General features: G+C 42.2%; 1 protein-coding gene across 1 annotated transcript; it reads left to right on the top strand.

The window, feature by feature from the left end:
- Positions 1-5,054: 5,054 nt before the first annotated feature.
- Positions 5,055-7,469, top strand: LOC129846744 (leucine-rich repeat-containing protein 10-like). Its single transcript, XM_055914601.1, has one exon. It carries the CDS (start codon positions 5,483-5,485, stop codon positions 6,335-6,337), a length of 855 nt encoding a protein of 284 aa, XP_055770576.1. The 5' UTR covers positions 5,055-5,482; the 3' UTR covers positions 6,338-7,469.
- The last annotated feature ends 14,339 nt before the right edge of the window (positions 7,470-21,808 follow it).

Genomic DNA, 21,808 nt, shown 5'->3' with positions numbered 1-21,808 from the left:
ATACAGTTGAAGTCAGAAGTTTACATACACCTTACCCAAATACATTTAAACTCCGTTTTTCATAATTCCTGACATTTAATCCTTGTAAAAATTCCCTGTCTTAGGTCAGTTAGGATCACCACTTTATTTTAAGAATGTGAAATGTCAGAATAATAGTAGAGAGAATTATTTATTTCAGCTTTAATTTCTTTTATCACATTCCCAGGGGGTCAGAAGTTTACATACACTCAATTAGTATTGGGTAGCATTGCCTTGAAATTGTTTAACTTGGGTCAAACGTTTTGGGTAGCCTTCCACAAGCTTCCCACAATAAGTTGGGTGAATTTTGTCCCATTCCTCCTGAGAGACCTGGAGTAACTGAGTTAGGTTTGTAGGCCTCCTTGCTCGCACACACTTTTTTAGTTCTGCCAACAAATTTTCTATGGGATTGAGGTCATCGCTTTGTGATGGCCACTCCAATACCTTGATCCAATACCTTGACTTTGTTGTCCTTAAGCCATTTTGCTACAACTTTGGAAGTATGCTTGGGGTCAATGTCCATTTGGAAGACCCATTTGCAACCAAGGTTTAACTTCCTGACTGATGTCTTGAGATGTTGCTTCAATATATCCACATAATTTTCTGTCCTCATGATGCCATCTATTTTGTGAAGTGCACCATTCCCTCCTGCAGCAAAGCACCCCCACAACATGATGCTGCCACCCTGATGCTTCACGGTTGGGATGGTGTTCTTCAGCTTGCAAGCCTCCCCCTTTTCCCTCCAAACATAACGATGGTCATTATGGCCAAACAGTTCTATTTTTGTTTCATCAGACCAGAGGACATTTCTCCAAAAAGTACAATCTCCAAAAAGTCCCCATGTGCAGTTGCAAACCGTAGTCTGGCTTTTTTATGGTGGTTTTGGAGCAGTGGCTTCTTCCTTGCTGAGCGGCCTTTCAGGTTATGTCGATATAGGACTCGTTTTACTGTGGATAAAGATACTTTTGTACCGGTTTCCTCCAGCATCCTCACAAGGTCCTTTGCTGTTGTTCTCGGATTGCTTTGCACTTTTGGTACCAAAGTACGTTCATCTCTAGGAGACAGAACGCGTCTCCTTCCTGAGCGGTATGACGGCTGCGTGGGCCCATGGTGTTTATACTTGTTCATCTGTATAAACAATAGTTCATGTGGTACCTTCAGGCATTTGGAAATTACTCCCAAGGATGAACCAGACGTGTGGAGGTCTACAATTTTTTTTCTGAGGTCTTGGCTGATTTCTTTTGATTTTCTTTTGATTTTCCCATGATGTCAAGCAAAGAGGCACTGAGTTTGAAGGTAGGCCTTGAAATACATCCACAGGTACACCTCCAATTGACTCAAATGATGTCAATTATCCTATCAGAAGCTTCTAAAGCCATGACATAATTTTCTGTAATTTTCCAAGCTGTTTAAAGTCACAGTAAACTTAATGTATGTACACTTCTGTCCCACTGGAATTGTGATACAGTGAATTATAAGTTAAATATTGTCTGTAAACAATTGTTGGAAACATTACTTGTGTCATGCACAAAGTAGATGTCCTAAACGACTTGCCAAAACTATAGTGTGTTAACAAGAAATTTGTGGAGTGGTTGAAAAACAAGTTTTAATGACTCCAACCTAAGTGTATTTAAACTTCCGACTTCAACTGTGTACACTACCGTTCAAAAGTTTGGGGTCACTCAGAAATGTCTTTGTTTTTCATGAAAACATACATGAAATGAGTTGAAAAATGAATAGGAAATATAGTCAAGACGTTGACAATAATGATTTTTAATTGAAATAATAAGTGTCCTTCAAACCTTGCTTTCGTCAAAGAATCCTCCATTTGCAGCAATTACAGCCTTCAGACCTTTGGCATTCTAGTTGTCAATTTGTTGAGGTAATCTGAAGAGATTTCACCCCATGCTTCCTGAAGCACCTCCCACAAGTTGGATTGGCTTGATGGGCAGTTTTTACGTACCATACGGTCAAGCTGCTCCCACAACAGCTCAATAGGGTTGAGATCCGATGATAGGCTGGCCACTCCATTATAGACAGAATACCAGCTGACTGCTTCTACCCTAAATAGTTCTTGCTTAGTTTGGTGCTGTGCTTTGGGTCATTGCACTGTTGTAGGAGGAAATGGCCTCCAATTAAGCGCCGCTCGGGTATGGCTTGGCGTTGCAAAATGGATTGATAGCCTTCCTTCTTCAAGATGCCTTTTACCCTGTACAAATCTCCAACTTTACCACCACCAAAGCACCCCCAGACCATCACATTGCCTCCACCATGCTTGACAGATGGCGTCAAGCACTCCTCCAGCATCTTTTCATTTTTTTCTGCTTCACATGAATGTTCTTCTTTGTGATCTTAACACCTCAAACTTAGGTTCGTCTGCCCATAGCACTTTTTTCCCCAATCTTCCTCTGTCCAGTGTCTGTGTTCTTTTGCCCATCTTAATATTTTCAATTTATTGGCTAGTCTGAGATATGGCTTCTTCTTTGCAACTTTGCCTAGAAGGCCAGCATCCCAGTCGCCTCTTCACTGTTGACGTTGAGACTGGTGTTTTGCGGGTACTACTTAATGAAGCTGCCAGTTGAGGACTTGTGAGGCTTCTGTTTCTCAAACTAGACACTCTAATGTACTTGTCCTCTTGCTCAGTTGTGTACTCCCACTCCTCTTTCTATTCTGGTTAAAGACAGTTTGCCCTGTTCTGTGAAGGGAGTAGTACACAGCGTTGTACGAGATCGTCAGTTTCTTGGCAATTTCTAGCATGGAATAGCCTCCATTTCTCAGAACAAGAGTAGACTGATGAGTTTCAGAAGAAAGTTATTTGTTTCTGGCCATTTTGAGCCTGTAAACGAACCCACAAATGCTGATGCTCCAGATACTCAACTAGTCTAAAGAAGGACAGTTTTATTGCTTCTTTAATTAACACAACAGTTTTCAGCTGTGCTAACATAATTGCAAAAGGGTTTTCTAATGATCAATTAGCCTTTTAAAAGGATAAACTTGGATTAGCTAATGCAATGCGCCATTGGAACACAGGAGTGATGGTTGCTGATAATGGGCCTCTCTCTGTACCCCAATGTAAATATTCCATTCAAAATCAACCGTTTCCAGCTACAATACTCATTTACAACATTAACAATGTCTACACTGTATTTCTGATCAATTTGATGTTATTGTGATGGACAAAAAATGTGCCTTTCTTTCAAAAACAAGGACATTTGTAAGTGACCGCAAACTTTTGAACGGTAGTGTATATATATACATTATATGTGTAAAAAATGTATGGGAGTATATATGGAAGTAGAGGTTAAATATGGGAGAAAAAAAAATATATATATATCTTATATTTTACTTTCATTTATACTCCCATACATTTTTTAAACTGGTACCGGGCTACCTTCGTATGAGTCTTGTGATGCTTGTGGGTATCGTAGAGCAAATCCGGCATGTACGTGTTTGTGAGAGTTTCACCTTTCGGTGGGGTCATATCAGTGTGTAGTCCAAACGGTTTGGATGCTACAGATGTTTTCGTGAGAAGACCGATTTTTGGGATGACTCCTATTCTGATAATAACCAGCTGTAGCTCGGCCACCTTCAACCGCAGTTGCGGAAAGCTGATGTCTGCTGATGTGGTACATTGAGACACAGCCCATTGAAATAAACTGATATCTCCAGCTTAAACAGACGTATATTGATCGGGATGTTTTTATTATGCTAATTCGATTTCTGTGCGGGCGCGGGCATCGACTCTAGGGGGTTCATTATCGTACTCACAGATCCTGTGGCGCAGCAGGAATTTCAGGTTGCTGGCAACCGAGAGGTTGTGAGTTTAAATCCCAAGTGATGTTGACTCCCAAGTAATGCACACTTTGCTGGTCTGCGAAACCAGATCCATCATTATCATATTTCTCAGCATGCTCTATTGCAGTTAGATTTTTTGAATTGTTTGTTTCAATATCTGTTTTGGCATGTAGATTGATTGATTATTTTATCTTGTGCTACACAAAGATAAATAATTTACCTTTTTCTAAACAAATTCAATCTGTTAGTTGGATATATTGCACCTGTTATTGAAATGGTTGATCTAGTTTAGATTGTTTAGCTAGTCTCATATATTTATCTTTATCTAACCCTAGCAGTCATTTTGAATGCTGATTGTGGGAATCCAGTCTGCCTGGATTCCAAATGAAATTAAACATCACTTTGCAAGCCAGTATAATGTGACTTGATGCTGGCTTTCCTTTAGCTTATGCTGGTCACCAATGTCCAAAACACAGCGAAGGCTAGTCACCAGCAAAAACACAACGAAGGCTGGTCACCAGCAAAAACACATCAATGGCTGGTCACCTGCAAAATACAACAAAGGCTGGTCTGCCAGCAAAAAACACAATGAAGGCTGGTTTGCCAGCATAACCAGCTAGACCATGCTGGTGTGAGACCTCACACACTCACAGCTCACACCAAGTCAATATGAACGAAGCAGACAGGACTCCCTAACCTGGGGTTGACGAAGCCCAGACCACTCTGGCATTTACATCCCCCTCATACGCTGCTTTACTTTTTTTGGGAGGCTGTTACTTCATTTTCCACTCCCTACAGCAAACATTTCAAACCACCCGATGATTTACTGGTTTTCCAGTTTGACCAAAACACTCTCTGGCTCTTTCACATGGCTGCCTGCAACACTGTGCCATGGCTCAGAAACATGACAGGCAGCCTCTGCTAACAGTCACAAATTCTGCACATCATAGTGAAGGACGAATGGCCACTTGTGTGGCGATGTTAAAGGCATGAATCACAGGCTGTGTGAGGGTTTGTAGACGGACGGAATGTAGATGACCTCCCATGCTTTCTTAACACCTCTTACACTTATCAACTGACTACATTCTGTTCTGTAGACCATAGCCCACCCCCCGCTCTCTCCTGTTATGAAGACGGGAAAAGTCATTAAGCACAAATGGGGAGGAGTGAGCAGCTCGTCATTTGCTTTTGCTTGAGAGGCAAAGCTCAGAACCATAGACAGACAGAGAGAGAGCCAACAGAGGTCTGTGCAAGGGTATGGGAATATCAGCAACAACAGCAACAATGGCATACCTCTATTTGGGGGAATGCTGGCAAACATAATTTGGAAGTCTGTGTTTTTTGAGAGACCGTCAAGTATAATCTCCAGTTTTGTGGGGGTCACAACAGAATTGGCTGATGCATGGACCGGTAGCTTGACATTGGAATTGCCTTTCAGGGTTTCAATCAAGTCGTAAGTTATTCAGTCATATAGTCATATTTCATGTTTTATTCTTGTTATTTTCTATAAAATATCAACAGACTTGACAGCTTATATTGCTAAGTAATCATGAAAGAGAAGGAATGGACTTTCCTGGACTTTCTTCCATGAGCCCCTCACTTCTCCCTCACCTCTGCGGCGAAATCAGAGGTGAGTGAGGCGTAGCATCAGGTTGAGGACAGGGTGTTCATGATGGGGAACGTCATGCGTGGCGCTGTGGCCTTCATCCCCTCCGAGCGCTGCCAGCATTTCCTGGTGGGCGACCTAAAGGAGATGCCTCTTGATCGGACACTAGACCTGAGCAATTTCCAGCTGCGTCGGCTTCCTGTGGCTGCCTGCCTGTTCAATGAGCTGGTCAAGCTCTACCTGAGTGGCAACAACCTGAACACCCTACCTGCAGACCTGCAGGACCTGAGGAAGCTGCAGCTCCTAGCTTTAGACTTTAACTGTTTTGAAGAGCTGCCTGCGGCGGTGTGTCAGCTACCCCAGCTTAACATCCTGTATCTGGGCAACAACAAGCTCTGGAGCCTCCCCCGGGAGCTGGGTGAGTTGAAAGAACTGAATACCCTTTGGTTGGAGACAAACCGCTTCATTGAGTTCCCTAGTGTGGTCTGCGACCTCCCCAACCTCAAGACCCTCCATCTGGGGTACAACCAGATAAGCAAATTGCCCATGGAGCTCAGTGGGCTGAAGGAGCTGAGGAGTATCTGGCTAGCCGGGAACCAGCTGTTTGAGTTCCCGCCAGTGTTGCTTGCCATGCACTTTCTGACCGTGATTGATGTGGACCGCAACAACATCTGCCGTTTTCCCGGTCTCTCCCACTTGCAGGGGTTAAAACTGGTAATCTACGACCACAACCCCTCTATGAACGCACCTGTGGTCGGGGAGGGGGTCAGGAGGGTTGGACGCTGGGCGGACAGCTCAGATGATGAAGAGGATGGTGAGGATGGGTCGAACGTGTGTGAGACGCTGACTGAGGTGAAGGAGCTTGCCTCAGAGGGAGAATTGGACTCACTACTTGAAAAGCGTAGTGGAAGAATCTGACCTTCAGCCGTGGATAGGCTGGATAACAGGATGCCAGTCAAGTGGAGCACTTACTGGAGAGCGGCCATTTGTCTCGGCATGTTACACAAGCAGACAGGCCTGATGGTGTTGGCTTCCAAATATGGTAAAGCCAATAATATGGACCTAAAAACAGATGACAAATAATAAGCTATTACAATTGGTTTTCCATCATGATGAAACATGGACCTCGTGAAAAGCGCCAGGAGAAATCTCACATGAAGTTCTCTATTACATAACTGTCTGCAGATTTGAATGAAATTGTGGCTAGTTTTTAGTTAATTTAACAGATGATTATCCAATTTAAATCATTTCTGGAGACATGAAGAAATTCTACCAGGTGTCCCTATTCATTAAATTCTCCTGTGTTAAATCAATACTGATTGTGTTAAATTTAACACTGGCCATGGCTACACAGGTCCATACTTTTGAGTGTTAAATGAACACTGTGCTTAGTGCTGACACTATTACACTTTGTCAGTGTTAAGGAATTAAAACTTTCAGTGTTGTGCAATAACACCTTATATAGTATTTTTACCCATTGCACCAAGAGGTCAGTATCTCTTGACAAGGTCACACAGTTGGGTTAAGGACATTACAATAATGTTTCAAGTCTTTATGGTAACATGCTCTTATGTAAGAGTTTATAAAAACGTCAGAACTGGAAGCAGACATGCTCAAATGTTTATTAACATAACTATAGACTACTTAAACTAGTACAACGCTTCCACTCACAGGTAGCCAAAAATACCTAATTGAAAGCCACGTCCCAATAAACCACACATCAAATATAATTTCCCAGTGTGCCTTGCCTTTTCGAGTGAATTGTATCCTTACTGTATTAGTTAGTGACAGAGACATCGTTGTTAAATTAATTCCTTTTCAGTCCTGTGGACTTCAAGTAGGTTCCAAATGTTATCATTAAAATTAAACTGTTTATGTGTCACGATCGTCGTAATGAGGCAGAGTGGACCAAGGCGCAGCGTGATAGAAAGACATCTTTTTATTTATAAGACGAACAAAAAACAGACGACCGTGAAGCTATTCAAACAAATAGTGCTGACACTAAACACTACACATAGACAATTACCCACATTAACCTAATGCCTATGGCTGCCTTAAATATGGCTCCCAATCAGAGACAACGAATGACAGCTGTCTCTGATTGAGAACCATTCAGGCAACCATAGACATACCTAGATACCTACACTCAACACAAACCCATACACTCTACTAAACCCCCCTAAACCATACAACCACCCAAGACGAGACAAATACACACACACACATCCCCCCTGTCACACCCTGACCTAACCAAAACATTACAGAAAACAAAGATAACTAAGGCCAGGGCGTGACATTATGACAAAACATTACATATATTATAAAGACCTTACTTTGACGGCCAAGTTTTACCCTAACACAGAGGTGTTAGGAACCTCCTGGTTTACTGGCCACATCAGGCCTGCATGTCATATTATGCTGGTTTGCTAAATTATGTGTAATTTCTATTGGAATCCAGCCAGAGTTAGGACAGCCAACTATTTTTTTTTATTATTCACCCGCATCCTGCGTTAATAATGATTATCAGGGTTAGGAACATTGATAAAAGAGACTACCTAAACCATTTAAACTGGAACAACGGGTGCAATAAATCTACATTGAACAAAAATATAGACACAACATGCAACAATTTCAAAGATTTTACTGAGTTACAGTTCATAGAAGGAAATCAGTCAATTGAAATCAGTGAATTCGGCCCTAATCTATGGATTTCACATGACTGGGTATACAGATATGCATCTGTTGGTCACAGATACTGTAAAAAAAGGTAGGGGTGTAACGGATGTGAAATGGCTAGCTAGTTAGCGGGTACGCGCTAGTAGCATTTCAATCAGTTACATCACTTGCTCTGACACTTTAAGTAGGGTTGCCCCTTGCTCTGCAAGGGCTGTGGCTTTTGTGGAGCGATGGGTAACGCTGCTTCGTGGGCGACCGTTGTCGATGTGTGCAGAGGGTCCCTGGTTCGCGCCCGTGTCGGGGCGAGGGGACGGTTTAAAGTTATACTGTTACATTGATGCTGTTGACCCGGATCACTGGTTGCTGCGGAAAAGGAGGAGGTTGAAAGGGGGGTGAGTGTAACGGATGTGAAATGGCTAGCTAGTTAGCGGGTACGCGCTAGTAGCATTTCAATCAGTTACATCACTTGCTCTGACACTTTAAGTAGGGTTGCCCCTTGCTCTGCAAGGGCCGTGGCTTTTGTGGAGCGATGGGTAACGCTGCTTTGTGGGTGACTGTTGTTGATGTGTGCAGAGGGTCCCTGGTTCGCGCCCGGGTCGGGGCGAGGGGACGGTTTAAAGTTATACTGTTACAGGGGCATGGATCAGAAAACCAGTCAGTATCTGGTGTGACTACCATTTTCCTCATGCAGTGCAACACATCTCCTTCGCATAGAGTTGATCAGGCTGGAATATTGTCCCACACCTCTTTAATGGCTGTGCAAAGTTGCTGGATATTGGTGGGAACTGGAACACGCTGTCGTACACGTCGATCCACAGCATCCCAAACATGCTCAATGAGTGACATGTCTGGTGACTATGCAGGCCATGGAAGAACTGGGACATTTTCAGCTTCCAGGAATTGTGTGCAGATCCTTGCGACATGGGGCCGTGCATTATCATGCTGAAACATGAGGTGATGGCGGCGGATGCATGGCACGATAATGGGCCTCAGGATCTTGTTACAGTATCCCTGTGCATTCAAATTGCCATCGACAAAATGCAATTGTGTTCATTGTCTGTAGCTTATGCCTGCCCATACCATAACCCCACTGCACCATGGGGCTCTGTGTTCACAATATTGACATCAGCAAACCGCACACCCACAGGACGCCATACCCGCCGTCTGCTATCTGCCTGGTGCAGTTGAAACCAGGATTCATCCCTGAAGAGCACACTGCTCCAGTGTGTCAGTGGCCATCGAAAGTGAGCATTTGCCCACTGAAGTCAGTTAAGATGCCGAACTGCAGTCAGGTCAAGACTCTGGTAACTACAACGAGCATGCGGATGAGCTTCCCTGAGACAGTTTCTGACAGTTTGTGAAGAAATTATTCTGTTGTTCAAACCCCCTGTTTCATCAGCTGTCCAGGTGGCTGGTCTCAGATGATCCCACAGGTGACAAAGCCAGATGTGGAGGTCATGGGCTGGCGTGGTCATACATGGTCTGTGGTTGTGAAGCCGGTTCGACATACTGCCAAGTTCTCTAAAACAACATTGAGAAATCAACATAAATTCTCTGGCAATAGCTCTGGTGGACATTATTGCAGTCAGCATGCCAATTGCAACTGTGCAAAACTTGAAAGATCTGGGGCATTGTGTTGTGTGACAAAACTGCACATTTTAGAGTAGACTTTTTTTCTCCCCAGCACAAGGTACACCTCTGTAAAGATCATGCTGTTTAATCAGCTTCTTGATATGCCACACCTGTCAGGTGGATGGATTAATTTCGATTTTTTAAAAATGTTATTTTTCTTTATGTAGCATAAGATGAATCAATCAACGTACATGCAAATACACAGATATTAAAAACAATTGTGGGAAAATCTAACTGCAGTAGAGTAAGCATGAAAATATTATAATGATTGGCATGGTTTTGATGGGAATGTTTTACTCTCCACAGAGTAAAACTGACACAATCACACTCTCATATTCAACACTTTTTATTAACACTACCACCGGGGGTTCTTTTACACCAATGAGTGTTAAATTCACCCTTAGAAAGTTAAATTAACTCCTGAATCAACACTAGAAATGTTACACTGAAAAATCAACACTTGGTAACACTGGTCAATTTGCTGTGTAGATATTATTTTCATGAAAGGATTGTATACAGATATTGTCGTCATAGGCTCTTACAGAGGCAGTGTTGAATCAGAATTTACATAGACCTACTTCCTTTTCCAAATTTCTCGAGAATATGAAATAGTGTCTCAACCTGCCAAGCCTTATATCGGTGAGGTGATTAACATCTTTGCTATATGGTTAAAGTCAAGCTACATCTTTCATCCAGAATTATGCATAATTTAGGTTATATGACAGATAGGGCCGTAGATTTGATTTAAAGGTGTTTAATGGGTTTTTAATATTATCACAGGAGCTTCTTACCAATAATAAAAACACAGCTGTATGAGACTAGCTAAAGAAATGACACACAGGTGAAATATTGTGCTACCTGAGAGAACACTATAAACCACAATGTGCTGTCGTTAATCAAAACATTGGAGGAAACCTCTTGCACTTAATATATCTCAGTACAGTTACTTAAAGTGATTTTGTAGTCGTTACTCAAACCAATAGAGTCACTGGGCGGTCCAGATTTGGAGTTTTATCAGCTTGAACATTTTGAGTAATGTCCCCACTAAGGCCATATTCCAACTACGAGATATGACATGAGATTCTGAGAAGCTGTGGTGAAAGAGCCCACTGTGCACAGATGTCAATTCAACATCTATTCCACTTTGGTTCAAAGTAATTTTGTTGAAATTACATGGAAACAACGTTGATTCAACCAGTGTGTTCCCAGTGGGAGATTTCTACTTTTCAATTCACATTACATCCTTGCCTTACCTTTCGTTGTGGCTGGCAATGAAACATTCTTGGTCACAGTACCCACTATAGCCAATAAACACAATTATTCAACAATGACAGAAACCTTTCTTCTAAAACACATTACACTATTCAATAATGCAAAAATTCCCAAGCATGTGCAGACACAGTTGGGTTTATTTTCTGGTCTGTAGGCTACATTTACATTACATTTAAGTCATTTAGCAGACGCTCTTATCCAGAGCGACTTACAAATTGGAAAGTTCATACATATTCATCCTGGCCCCCCCGTGGGAATTGAACCCTGGTCCCCCCGTGGGAATTGAACCCACAACCCTGGCGTTGCAAGCGCCATGCTCTACCAACTGAGCCACACATGACATTTTAGCTTCAAGACAAAAGCACAGAGTTGCTAACAGAATGTCTTCAAGTAACATTAGTTTATCAAAAATGAACGATTAACCTTCTCATACAAATATAAAAGTACAGTGGGTCTACCTGAGGTTAACACAGGCTTAGGAGATCGTATCCGTTTTGTTCTATGAGATAATAGCAGTCAGTTAACATGATAATCATGAATTATGAAGCCTTTATGTGCTTTTTTATAACATCAATTCTTCAAAATTCACAAGAAGAGACATTAGCTGATGAAGATTAGAACAAAATATATAAGATCTCCTAAGCCTGTGTTTACCACAGACCTTATTCTCTGCATTTATCCAAAACAACTTTACATTTTTCCCATAGGTGAAAAAGACATCTTCTAACATTCAATTCAGCACCTGGAATGCACGTGATGTCAACGTCTGGAATCAACATCATTTCGCTTACTGGGATGTTTGACTTATTAGCGTGGGCTATAGATTTGGAGTTTCTGTATCCCAATTTGCCCAGGCAAAAAAAAATATGGAACGCCGTTTGGGCCTTTGCGTGTCAAAAAAAATACACGTCAAATAACACTGTTTGACATGTCAAATAAGCTTGTTGACCAATCAGGACCTGAATATGACGGCACGTCACATAATTTAACGCGTTCATAATTTTTTTACGTAGCTATTACACATTGATTACACCATCATTCGTATTTCATATGTCCCAACGATTCTTCGATCAGCTATGATGCTGGTAAAGTTGTCTCGCGCATCTACAGTGCTGGTCATAAAAAAGCTAGCAAGCTCATGGATGCAAAAAAATGTTCTTCTCCAAAAACAGCAAAATGACTGTTTCAGTATGTAAAGGCAGTCCTCCGGAGGAGTAGTGATCGAACCAAGGCGCAGCGTAGTGAAATGACATGATTTATTGAACACGACGGAAAAACAAACTAAACTTGCATAAACAAACAAAACAAATAAACGATGCAGACAGACCTGAACGACGAACTTACATATAACGTGAAGAACGCAATGAACAGGAACAGACTACATAAAACGAACAAACCGCAAACAGTCCCGTATGGTGCAAACATATACACAGACACAGGAGACAACCACCCACAACGAACACTGTGAAAACGCCTACCTAAATATGACTCTTAATTAGAGGAAAGCCAAACACCTGCCTCTAATTAAGAGCCATACCAGGCAACCCAATAAACCAACACAGAAACAGAAAACATAGAATGCCCACCCAAACTCACGTCCTGACTAACACATATAACAAACTAACAGAAATAGGTCAGGAACGTGACACAGTAGCTATAGTAAGCTAGCTAGCTAGGTGTCATCATCTAAAATAACCCTAATTTATAAAATACTTCTTATTTGATTAATGGCGGTTAGCCTTCCAAATAAAAGTATGGCATTGACAGTGATGCAAATGAATACAAATAGCAGAATTATAACATAATTGAATAGATCAAGCTAAACGAGGCTGGAATGTTGCTATATAAAATGTAAAAAATACAATCATTTGTTAATTTGACAAATCTCTATTAAAATCACACTGGATGTATTATACTTCAGAATTGCATTGGGGGCTTACCTATTTAACTGTTTAGCCTTACCTATGGATTGTGGTGACATGACATGGGGCATCAGTCTACTCAGTGACACCCAGAGAACATTAGCGTCGTAGCTCGTATTGCGGCACTCAGAAACAACTGTGAATTGAGCCACATGTATTGTCAACCTATGTATTGAACACTAGTTCCGAGGAAAAACAATACTGCGTGGATGTTTTGGAGTCTGATAACTCTGAGGAGGACGTTGGGAAAAAATATCTTGAGTAATGAGTAGACTAATACCCCATGTCATTGATCTCCAATCCTTAGGTAAAGCTGTACAGTGCAATATGAATGTCAATACAGACATTAGGCTGACTGGGGAGGTGATTTCACAGTCACAGGCCCGCGATAAGAGCTACAACGCTAATATTTACGTAAATCTTTCACAGTTGTGTTCTGTGGGTGTCGCAGAGTAGACTGATACCCCATTTCACTGCTTCACATTCCAACATTGTTTAACATTATCTAGTCTAAATATGGCATGATTCCACCAATTGCATCACTTTAAAATAGGTACTTTTATTTTGAAGGCAAAATAGATTCCACTTTTGTGCCTAATCCTTATTGTGGCTAGCTTCACAACACATAACCCAGTCCGGTCGAGCATCACTAGCCAGATGAAGCTAGCAATCTGCTTATAACGTTAGCTTTGGGCAACAGGGTTAAGTAGCTGGCTAGCTATTTATTTTCATGAACTGAAGTTCAATTTCAATAGGCGAACAACAAGTGGCAACCTAGCTAGTACTTACTCACAGGGATTCCTAAATCATTGCTAAGAGTAATGAAAATGACTGGAGTTTCTACTGCTTTCAGGCTGGTTGTATAGCTAGGTACCGAGCTAAAGCTAGCTACCCCAGAAGTTGCGGTTGAACAAATAATGCCTTATTACCAACGCGGTATTGTAAACACATCGTTCATTGCCGGTGTTTGCAGACTTTTATGTACAATATTGACAGTGATACTGGTAGTGGTTGCGCTTGGCTTTCACGTGCAAATTCAGAACACACAACATTCTATAATAGAACTGTGTTATTTGACGTGTATCTTTTTTGACATACAAAGACCCAAACGGCGTTCCATAATTTTTTTAAATATAGATATTTCAGTGGAGGATATACACTATATTTGTTTTTTACATAGCTGAGTGCTCTCAGCTGCCTATGTAGCCGCTGTGCTGAGTGTCCCGCTCCCCCCTCCGATGCCTTTGTCTGGTCACTAGTCTAGCCTACAAACTTCATGCTGTACACAAAACTGTTCGAACTATTGCATTCCCTCAGTAGGCTATTAAGCATAAGCACATTTTCATACAAGCTTCGTTGTTCACAAATCTGTTCGAACTATTGTATTCCATGTCTCAGTAAGCATACCCTTACAAAGAAAATTGCAGTTTTTAAACTGCAGTATCTGCAGTCAACTGTGGTATTTTGGACACAGTAATTGCAGAATAACTACAGTTACGCTTCGAACACACCGACAGTGCATTTGCATTTTGGTGCACCAGAATTACATTAATTTCCAATGAAACGCTGCCTTGCCTTGCAGCATTGGTTGCAGAGGCAGTTTCAGTGCGTTCGGTGTGGTGCATACATTGGATTTATCGAACACATGCGTCAAACTATCAAAAATGGTAGCAGAATGTGAATGTTGAACTTTTGTTGCATACATATCAAGATGATGCTGCATACTGTAATATTCATATGTGTAAACATACCGAATTATAATTGGATGCATTTTACCGCCGTATCATACTTTAACGACCCTGGGTTTATAAACGCGGCAATCTACTCTGCCGCACGAGCATGCTTTTGCGGCACAGTCGATAGCGCGCCGGACCTCGGGCTAGAACAGGGGTGTCAAACATACGGCCCGCGGGCCGGAACCGGCCCCCAAGGAGGTTCGATCAGGCCCGCAGGATAATTTGAAAGTGGAAAAAATGCATAAAAGACATGGAATTAATATTTTTTATTCGCTGCAATTCATGGATTATCCGCTAAGGGGCGCACTCTTTCCATCAGAGTAGAAGACAAGCCGCATCACTGAGACAGACTGAAAACAGCAGACGGTATCAATGCGCCATCTGCTGCTTGTTACGACGTTGTTAATACCTTGGTCTCTACCTCTCCGCTACACCCTCATTAGCCAAAATGTCGTTATCCAAACGGAGAAAAGTAGATAAGGAGTGTAGAATTTTCAAAGAAAAATGGACCACGTCCTATTTATTTACAGAGATGCACGGAAAACCTTCATGCTTGGTGTGTTTGCAACAAGTTTCGGTATTGAAGGAATATAATATTCGACGCCACTACGAGACTCATCACAGCGAAAAATATGACGGCTTGCAAGGACAACTGAGAAGAGATAAGATTAACGAATTGCTGGCGGGTCTGAGGAAACAGCAGTCAACTTTCATCCAGAGCCGAGAAGTCAGTGAAGCAGCGGTAAAAGCCAGCTACCTAATTGCTAGCGAAATAGCATTAGCAAACAAAAATGCGTTCAAGGCTCACAAACAAGCACTTAAATGACATTCTGAAAGTGACAGCTAGTCAGGACATGACACCTGGTGTTGATGCACTTGTACAGGCCAAAAGATGCCAAGTTTCAGGAACAAATACAAGTCCAGACTAGACTAACACCTTTAAAATGCTGCCTTAGATACTGTTTGCATTGAAAGAATACAGCTCTGTGAAGATGAATCCTTACTGTGGTGATTTAAAAAATGTGCACTTTAATGTTAGTCAGCAGCTTCAAAACAAAAGTTGTGTGATGGAATTCTACTGTTCATACAACTCCATAAATTTTCAGTATGTATTGTATGTGTATGTATGTTTCATGTATGAAGTTTACAGATTTACAGGACAGGCGAACACTTTCTTCATTACACATTTAAAATCACTCTCCTTAGTTTGTAAGGTGTACGCAGGGATTACATTTAGATTTTATATGCGTATGTGTAAGTGGTTTAAAAATTCCTTTCTTTAAAAGTCTCATTTAATCTTAAAGTGCATTACTATATTTTTCAGTACCAATTAAAGTTTTGTGCCTTTGTACAATCAGTGGGATCAGTTGCAATGCATATTTGTGAATGATAAAAGTAAATTGCACATTTGTCTAAGGAAATATGAGGTGTTTCATGAAATGTTTTGTAAAAGGATAGTTCATTAAATTTCAATATTTTCCTAATGTTCTTGTGCTTCTTTACACCAAAACAAAGGAAAGACATGATATTTTGGTTATTTATAGCAGAGTATGGTATAATTTTAATGGTCCGGCCCACTTGACATCTCCCTAGGCCGTATGTGGCCCACGATGCGAAATGAGTTTGACACCCCTGGGCTAGAATGTCGAGGGTTCGAGACCTGCTCCCTGCCTGTTTCATTACATTTGTGTCAGAAGTAATCGGACCTTGCATCCACGACAGTGCGTGTGCTTGGCCGGTGAGCGCGTTCCTGTAAGACGCAGAGTCGCAAGGACGCGCTCCTTGGAAGAAGGGAGTATTGTAACGATCCTGGGTTTATAAGCGCGGAAATCTACCCTGCCGCACGAGCATGCTTTTGCGGCACAGTCAATAGTGCGCCGGACCTCGTGCTAGAATGTCGAGGGTTCGAGACCTGCTCCCTGCCTGTTTCATTACAATACTGTGCTATGATTGGTTAAGACCACCCAGATGGTTAGGTCATGGGCAGTTGATCATGGTTGGAGATACGTGAACATGCAAGTTATAACTACCTAATAAAGAGCTACGTTAAGAAATATCCTGTAGTACTGCATGTTATTATTTTTGTACAAAGCGTGCAAAACAAGACACATACTATTTTGCGCAAAAATGCTGTCTGTGTTCGAAGTGTTAGACTGCAAAATTACTATACAGTTTGAGGCATACCTTCCTTAAATCCAACATATGCACCACACAGAACGCACTGCAACTCTGTCTGCCTCTGCAACGCAATACAGCAAGGCAAATGCAGCATTCCTTTAGAAATTAATGTACTTCTGGTGTACCAAAATGACACCGTAGGTGTGATCAAGACAATGGGCTACACATCATCATGGATCAAAAGAGGGTGGTAAATAGTGAAACGTGAAGGGAGGGGGAGCAGCAGCATTAGAAAAACGAATGTGTTTGTAACATACACAGAACGTGAGCCGGATCCTAATGCCACATTTTAGAGCTTTGAGAACACTAATTAAAAGTGCTATACAAATTAAATGTATTATTATTTTAGCTTCAAGAAAGAGGAATGGAACTCACACTTGAATGCACTCATGACATTCAATGCGCACCAAAATTACAATCTGTTTGGCTTTTGAAAGCCAAACACTGTAAAATCATATTTTATAACTTAGCCATGTTGGCAATTCAATAATCTGTCAAATGATGCCCACCTGTCCCAGATTGCGATTTATAATTGAACGTTTTTGGATTGCGTAAACACAAAAGTAATTGTGTGATGGTGGGGATTCAGGGCTGTGTTCCAAACAAAAAACTACAAACTGCTTGCTTCAGTTCCCCAATGGCAAAGCTAGTAGAGCTATAAAAAAAGCAGCTTATGGTTGAAGACTCTTTCCTTGAGTCATATTAGTGCATTGGAATTACTTACAGGCTGACTACACCGCTCGCGTTGTAAAATAAATGTAGAAATCTATATTATTCAATTATTGCACCCACACTGCTCGCGAGCGTCTCCGTTGCCAAGGGCTAAAATAGAAGTCAGTTCTATTTCTAATGCAGATCACACTGCACGTCCTGCCTCCCATCTCCTCATTGGTTTATAGAAGCAGGTAACCACGTGCCATCACCTCATTGGTTATACCCACGTGGGTGACTGAAAGACGAACGAGGTCAGTGGCGGTAATACACCTAATTTATGAAAGTTGCCAATCTCAATATAAAGCCAAGAGAAGAAAAAGCCTGGAAGGAAGATAGATGACGAGAAACAATTCGGTTGACCGGTGTCACGACTTCCGCCAAAGTCGGCTCCTCTCCTTGTTCGTTCGGTGGTCGACGTCACCGGCTTTCTAGCCATCGCCGCTCCATTTTTCATGTATCCATTTGTTTTGTCTTGTTTCCTGCACACCTGGTTTTCATTCCCAAGTCAATTCATATGTATTTATTCATCTGCTCCCCATCATGTCTTTGTGTAGGATTGTTTGTGTTACGTGTATTTTGTTATTGTGGATATTGTTACGCGCATTACTTTTTGTTTATGTTCCGTGTTTTGGGCACATTTTATGTTATTTTGACCGGAATAAAAAGTGTGCCTGTTCACTACACTCTGCTCTCCTGCACCTGACTTCGCCTCCAATACACACTCCTAACAACCGGTTTATGTGTGGATTAATTGGCGGAGTAGAGGACCTTGTGCATTTCAGGTAAAATAACAACTTAATGTTTATATCCCAGGACAAATAAGCTAACAACAGCAAGCTAGCTAAATAGGACAAATTAGCTAGCAAGTGCAAGCTAACTAGCTAATTTTTCCATAAATGTTTAATGCTTTTCGACCTGTCCCCAAATTAATATAATTGGTTCAGAGTTTGTTTTGATATTTTAACCTGTGTGTCGTGATCGCGTTTGGTGTGGGGGGACAAAATACATTTATGCACTATGACGCACGCGCGCAGCCGGTTTGGGTTCCGTGTTAGGCACTTTGCACAGTTTGGAGAGGTATGTGGCCACTTGGAGACACCAGTTAGACCTCTCACTCAAACCCTTGAGTGTATTCATCCCTGTGTTTCCTGTCTCTCTGTGCCAGTTTGTTTTGTATGTTTCCAAGTCAACCAGCATTTTTCCTGTTTTCCTGCTTTTTGCATTCTCCTTTTTCTAGTCCTCCCGGTTTTGACCCTTGCCTGTTTCTGGACTTTGTACCCGCCTGCCTGACCATTCTGTCTGCCTTGACCACTAGCCTGTCTGCCACTCTGTACCTCCTGGACTCTGATCTGGTTTTGACCTTTTAGCCTGTCCACAACCATTATCTTGCCTACCTCTTTGTATTAATGAACATTGTAAGACTCCAACCATCTGCTTCTGTGTCTGCATTTGGGTCTCGCCTTATGCCTTGATATTTCCTAAATTAGCCATGGATGGAGATAGGGATTTGTACTTGTGGTTTTACTTAATTGTCTGTACTGGTCAAATATTATAACAGGGATTCTGATCCAACCATAAATTCTTACATTGTGCCCCTGGCCTGAGAGGATTGAAGTTCAATATGTAGCTAGAATCTCCCATTCCTCTCAAATCATGTATGTTGAAAAAGCTGTTGCGCAGCAACTCACTGCCTTCCTGAAGACAAACAATGTATACGAAGTGCTTCAGTCTGGTTTTAGACCCCATCATAGCACTGAGACTACACTTGTGAAGGTGGTAAATTACCTTTTAATGGCATCAGACGGAGGCTCTGCATCTGTCTTTGTGCTCCTAGACCTTAGTGCTGCTTTTGATACCATCGCTCACCACATTCTTTTGGAGAGATGGGAAACCCAAATTGGTCTACACGGACAGGTTCTGGCCTGGTTTAGATCTTATCTGTCGGAAAGATATCAGTTTGTCTCTGTGGATGGTTTGTCCTCTGACAAATCAACTGTACATTTTTGGTGTTCCTCAAGGCTCTGTATTAGGACCACTATTGTTTTCACTATATATTTTACCTCTTGGTGATGTCATTCAGGAACATAATGTTAACTTTCACTGCTATGCGGATGACACACAGCTGTACATTTCGATGACACATGGTGAAGCCCCAAAATTGCACTCCCTGGAAGCCTGTGTTTCAGACATAAGGAAGTGGATGGCGGCAAATGTTCTACTTTTAAACTTGGACAAAACAGAGATGCTTGTTCTAGGTCCCAAGAAACAAAGAGATCTTCTGTTGAATCTGACAATTAATCTTGATGGATGTACATTGGTCTCAAATAAAACGGTGAAGGACCTCGGCTTTACTCTGGATCCTGATCTCTCTTTTTACGAACATATCAAGAATGTTTTAAGGACAGCTTTTTTCCATCTACGTAACATTGTAAAAATCAGAAACTTTCTGTCCAAAAATGATGCAGAAAAACAAATCCGTGCTTTTGTCACTTTTGGTTAGACTACTGAAATGCTCTACTTTGCTGCTACCCGGATAAAGCACTAAATAAACATCAGTAAGTGCTCAACACGGCTGCTAGAATCTTGAATAGAACCAAAAAATGTGATAATTTTACTCCAGTGCTAGCCTCTTTACACTGGCTTCCTGTTAAGGCAAGGGCTGATTTCAAGGTTTTACTGCTAACCTACCAAGCATTACATGTGCTTGCTCCTACCTATCTTCTGATTTGGTCCTGCCGTACATACCTACATGTATGCTACGGTCACAAGACGCAGGCCTCCTTACTGTCCCTAGAATTTCTAAGCAAACAGCTGGAGGCAGGGCTTTCTCCTATAGAGCTCAATTTTTATGGAATGGTCTGCCTAACCATGTGAGAGATGCAGACTCGGTCTCAACCGTTAAGTCTTTATTGAAGACTCATCTCTTCAGTAGGTCCTATGATTGAGTGTAGTCTGGCCCAGGAGTGTGAAGGTGAACGGAAAGGCACTGGAGCAACGAACTGCCCTTGCTGTCTCTGCCTGGCCGGTTCCCCTCTCTCCACTGGGATTCTGTGCCTCTAACCCTATTACAGGGGCTGAGTCACTGGCTTACTGGTGCTCTTCCATGCCGTCCCTAGGAGGGGTGCGTCACTTGAGTGGGTTGAGTCACTGACGTGATCTTCCTGTCCGGGTTGGCGCCCCCTCTTGGGTTGTGCCGTGGCGGAGATCTTCATGGGCTATACTCGGGCCTTGTCTCAGGATAGTAAGTTGGTGGTTGAAGATATCCCTCTAGTGGTGTGGGGGATATGCTTTGGCAAAGTGGGTGGTGTTATATCGTGCCTGTTTGGCCCTGTCTGGAGGTATTGTCGGACGGGGGCACAGTGTCTCCTGACCCCTCGTGTCTCAGCCTCCATTATTTATGCTGCAGTAGTTTGTGTCGGGGGGCTAGGGTCAGTCTGTTATATCTGGAGTATTTCTCCTGTCTTTTTCGGTGTCCTGCGTGAATTTAAATATGATCTCTCTTTCTTTCTTTCTTTCTCTCTTTCTTTCTTTCTCTCGGAGGAGGACCTGAGCCCTAGGACCATGCCTCAGGACGACCTGGCCTGATGACTCCTTGCTGTCCCCAGTCCACCTGGCCGTGCTGCTGCTCCAGTTTCAACTGTTCTGCCTGCGGCAATGGAACCCTGACCTGTTCACCGGACGTGCTACCTGTCCCAGACCTGCTGTTTTCAACTCTCTAGAGACAGCAGGAGCGGTAGAGATACTCTGAATGATCGGCTATGAAAACCCAACTGACATTTACTCCTGAGGTGCTGACCTTTTGCACCCTCAACAACCACTGTGATTATTATTATTTGACCATGCTGGTCATCTATGAACATTTGAACTTCTTGGCCATGTTCTGTTATAATCTCCACCTAGCACAGCCAGAAGAGGACTGGCCACCCCTCAGAGCCTGGTTCCTCTCTAGGTTTCTTCCTAGGTTCTGGCCTTTCTAGGGAGTTTTTCCTAGCCACCGTGCTTCTACACCTGCACTTCTTGCTGTTTGGGGTTTTAGGCTGGGTTTCTGTATAGCACTTTGTGACATCAGCTGATGTAAGAAGGGCTTTATAGATACATTTGATTTGAGTTAATGTTTTACAGATCAATAAATGTATGGCTTTGTTCCAAGAACCAATGGGAAACCAAAAGCGTACCTTCCCACAACTTCCAAGGAACCAAATGTGCTATCTGGGTAGTAACTGTAATAGATTAGGCCTACATTTAGAAAGTAATCTACC

The sequence above is a fragment of the Salvelinus fontinalis genome, unplaced genomic scaffold (assembly GCF_029448725.1).
Source record: "Salvelinus fontinalis isolate EN_2023a unplaced genomic scaffold, ASM2944872v1 scaffold_0615, whole genome shotgun sequence".
Taxonomy (NCBI): Eukaryota; Metazoa; Chordata; class Actinopteri; order Salmoniformes; family Salmonidae; genus Salvelinus; species Salvelinus fontinalis.
This window is presented reverse-complemented; position numbering and strand designations above follow the sequence as displayed.